At 31.6% G+C, this 3,832-nt stretch overlaps 1 protein-coding gene across 1 annotated transcript; it reads left to right on the top strand.

The window, feature by feature from the left end:
• Positions 2,770 to 3,832, top strand: LOC109822699 (BES1/BZR1 homolog protein 4-like). Its single transcript, XM_020388927.1, has 2 exons — positions 2,770 to 3,128; positions 3,706 to 3,832. The coding sequence occupies exons 1-2, from the start codon at positions 2,844 to 2,846 to the stop codon at positions 3,787 to 3,789; spliced, it is 369 nt and encodes a 122-aa protein (XP_020244516.1). The 5' UTR covers positions 2,770 to 2,843; the 3' UTR covers positions 3,790 to 3,832.

The following is a 3,832-nucleotide window of genomic DNA, read 5'->3' on the forward strand; positions in this document are numbered from 1 at the left end:
GCATACCCATATTCCTCATATATATATATATATATATATATATATATAATTTATTAAAAATGGTCATATAATTTTATATAATAAAATTAATTTAATACTAAATATTAATATCGTTGTACTAATATCGTTATTAGGAAAAATTCTTCATGAATCAATATGTTCTTTACGATACATAAGCTATGCACTCTAAATTCTTGTGTCTTTTATAGAGCCAAAAAATTTGAATACAAACCTCTAACATGTTGCTCTCACAACAGTAAAATCTACTTAGCAGATGTGGATATTCCAGATGAGTTATATGTCCTATATACAATACAATTGCTCTAAGCAAGTGAATTATAATGGTATTTTTTATTCACATCATTTGGGATAAGATTTGATAGAGACCTTGCATCAAAGAAAATAAAAAAATTTATATTTAGAGCACATCACGAAATATATCATAATCTCTCTACCTAATTTCGTAAGAAAATAACTCTTCATACTTTCAGTTTTACTTCTATGATATAGAGAATGAGCTATAAAATTGAATAAAAATATTAGATAATATAAATATGAGTATAATAACAACTAAAAGTTAACGTGAATATGAGTCAAACCACAACTAAAAGTTTAATTGATATATTACAAGTAAATTCATATGCAAAATTCCTTTACGAATTGAATGATCACTTATCTTTTAAAAACTTTAAGATACTAATAAATAGAAATGTTGTACTAGATTAATGTGTTTATAACTCACAAATAGTAGATCACGTGGTCACAATCTGGATTGAAGGAAACAATGATAATATTTTATTTGAGAGAGAGATCATTGAGTTGATAATCAATCATACAAAAACTTTGTTCTCTTTTTTTATTTTTTACTCTATTTTTATAATTTAAATAATTATGATATTCAACCACGTGCATTGCACGTGCATCTCAACTAGTTTAAACGAGTGTTAAAGCAGGCTTTGCAGCTTAGGTCACTTTTTAAAAAAAATGTGATTTATGGGGCTCCATTTAAGGGCCCATATGAATGGCCTTAACTAGTTTGGAGAGTTTGGCCCAAACTGTAAGAATCATGCTTAGGTTAAAAACAAACAGGAGTTTTGATTTCAGAGAATAGCATTTGTCATGTCAATTCTTTGTGCTAGGTTTTTCTTCATTGCTTTGTGTTATACTAGCTGGAAATGGAGATAAGGGCTTTGCTTGGAGATCACGAGATTTATGTAGATGATAATGCATGCATCTACCCGTGCATATTTCTAACTCTTACTAATAACATTTGCTAAACATATTTTTTTCTTGTTTGCGTTAATTTTTTTTAATGAACCAAGAATTGATTCTATTACAGAGAGTCAAGAAGAATTTGATTACAAATATGTCTTTTTTTGCAAATAAGAATTCAAGTTTTGGAGATCCTCTAAGTGGCAAGTCCTTCAACCTGGATTTGCTTCATAAATATGTTAGATCTGAATATCTGAGATCTAATCCATAAAACCATGATTAATTCAAAGAGAATAAACAACAACAAATATCTGAGATCTAATCCATAAAACCATGATTAATTCAAAGAGAATAAACAACAACAATGAGAGCGGAAGCTTATACCTGAATCCATTGTTTGGATTTGCACGGATCTAAATTAGGGTTTGATCTTCTAATCTTGTGGGTCTCTCCTTTAGAATCTCTTTAGATGGGGATGAAGAGAATAGAGAATGCAACCCTAGATTAGAGACCATAACCCCTTATTTATAGTTGTTGTACTTTTATAATTTGGCCTCTCATCAAATTATAATTACAATCCGGTATCCACACATTTAGCCAATGACATATTTAAATACTCATTGACCTAATTACCTGATTGATCACTTTATGTGTGTCAACTAAAAGATAGCAACACACACTGATATAAAATATGTGCCCACAAATAGATTTAATTAGATTTAAATCTAACAAAATACTTTATAAAAGCTGTCATATAATGATGGCAAGAATATATTCCAGACACCTCTTTAAGTTATCATTCAAGCTTTGCTTGAGTAGTTGCTGGAGAGAAAGAGACAATGCCCATTCTTCATTGAGATCGGAAGGCATTATACTTTTTCTTCTTAGAAAAAAAAAGAAAAAGAGAAAAGAAATAATGTATGTGTTAGCTCCATCTGTTTTCCATCTCTGGAATTTTTATTGCAATTATTTTCTTTGGATGGGAGAGGTATTAAGTTTTGAACTAGTAATATATATCATGTTAATTGTAACATTAAATAGAGAGAAATAATACTCATTCTTTTCTGATCTAAAACCCAAATCTGTTTTTTCCCTTGCCCTTCTGATCTAAAACCCAAATGTTAATTGTAACATTTGATGTTAATTGTAACATTAAATCTGTTTTTTTCTTTTCAAATTGTGTCTGTTTTTTATTATTCCCCTTTTGAAAAAACTTATCTTAAAATGCCAATTGCAACTTTACCTACTTTAATTAGATTATCTCAACATTGTGAATTTGAGGAACCATGTATTTGTTTTCCATAAGAGAATCCCCTATCAAGTACATGTAATTTTTTTTCTCTGGACCATGCACCTAAAATGACTGCACTCTTTTCCTTCTCTGGTTAAATTTGAAAAAAAAAACTCAGTTTCCCTTTCAAACATTATGACTTTCTCATGAGAGCAGAGAGCTTCTGTTTTATCTTCTCTATCTAGATTCCCAAATGCACTTGGCATTTTGTGCATGATCTATCACATTATATGAAAAATGTTATATATCATGCAATACAAACTCACTCTCTTCTATTAGAGAGACCATAAACTTTGTGCATGAAATTTGCCAATCTCATTAAAACTTTATAGAGAAAGAGATGGCTCATGGATGTATTAAATTAAGTAAGGGGCCATGGGCAGTCCGGCGAAGAGGCAGATATGGTGATGAGAAGAGATCGTGGCGATGTCCTTCAGAGCGAGAACGAGAGGAGAACAGGAGGCGGGAGAGCAGGAGGAGATTTATCACGACAAGGATCTTCGAAGGTCTGCGTCGATATGGGAATTACAAGCTAAGGAAGAATGCGGGTAGGAATGAGCTGCTTAAGGCATTGTGCGAGGAGGCAGGGTGGGATGTTGATGATGAGGGGAACATCTCTAGGAAGGTCTACTCAAATTCTCTTCTCCTGCAATTTTATTCTCAGTGCTTAATTAGCAATATTTGACTCCCACCAATGCTGCAGCTCCTTCCATTTAAAATTAAAATTTTAAATATCACGTTAAATGTACTGCAACGACAAATTTACCATACACTTGATCTGCAATAAAAATAGAATTTGTGGCACTTGGTAAAAGTAGTATGATCATTTTTCGCGCTTGCTTTGTGGAATTGTGGGATTGCATGATACGAACAACACATTTCTTGTGGGGCGCATTGAGATGTAATTTTGAAAAGGGATCATCTTAACAATACTCATGTAGCATTAAATGGAAAATAAAAATTAATGTAAATTCATCACAAATAACAGGATAATTATATTAATATAGATTATTGACCCGTTATGATTGAGAAAATGATATCTTCAATACCAATATAGATTCCCTTCTTCTGCTAAAAAATGTTCAATTTTCAAATTAGAACTTAGAAATCTTTACTGTCCGTGATGTGAAAAAATTAAGGTCGTTAATAGCCAGACAAAATTGTAAGTTTTTTTCTAATATTTATTCTCTTCCCATGCGCAGCCTCAGTCTGGAACAGAGCCCTTTGGATCACCCACTTCTCGTATGGAAGTTGAGTTCGAACTCACCCTGGCAACTCCTTGTTAATACAGATTCCAAACAGTTGCTTATATTGTTCTATTTTTGTTCA

Source organism: Asparagus officinalis, chromosome 8, assembly GCF_001876935.1.
Source record: "Asparagus officinalis chromosome 8, Aspof.V1, whole genome shotgun sequence".
NCBI lineage: Eukaryota > Viridiplantae > Streptophyta > Magnoliopsida > Asparagales > Asparagaceae > Asparagus > Asparagus officinalis.

Excerpts from the sequence above, each read along its gene's own strand:
- LOC109822699 (XM_020388927.1), top strand. The coding sequence starts at position 2,844 with ATGGCTCATGGATGTATTAAATTAAGTAAGGGGCCATGGGCAGTCCGG. Across the intron at positions 3,129-3,705 it reads AGGGGAACATCTCTAGGAAG|CCTCAGTCTGGAACAGAGCC; the intron begins GTCTACTCAAAT and ends TCCCATGCGCAG.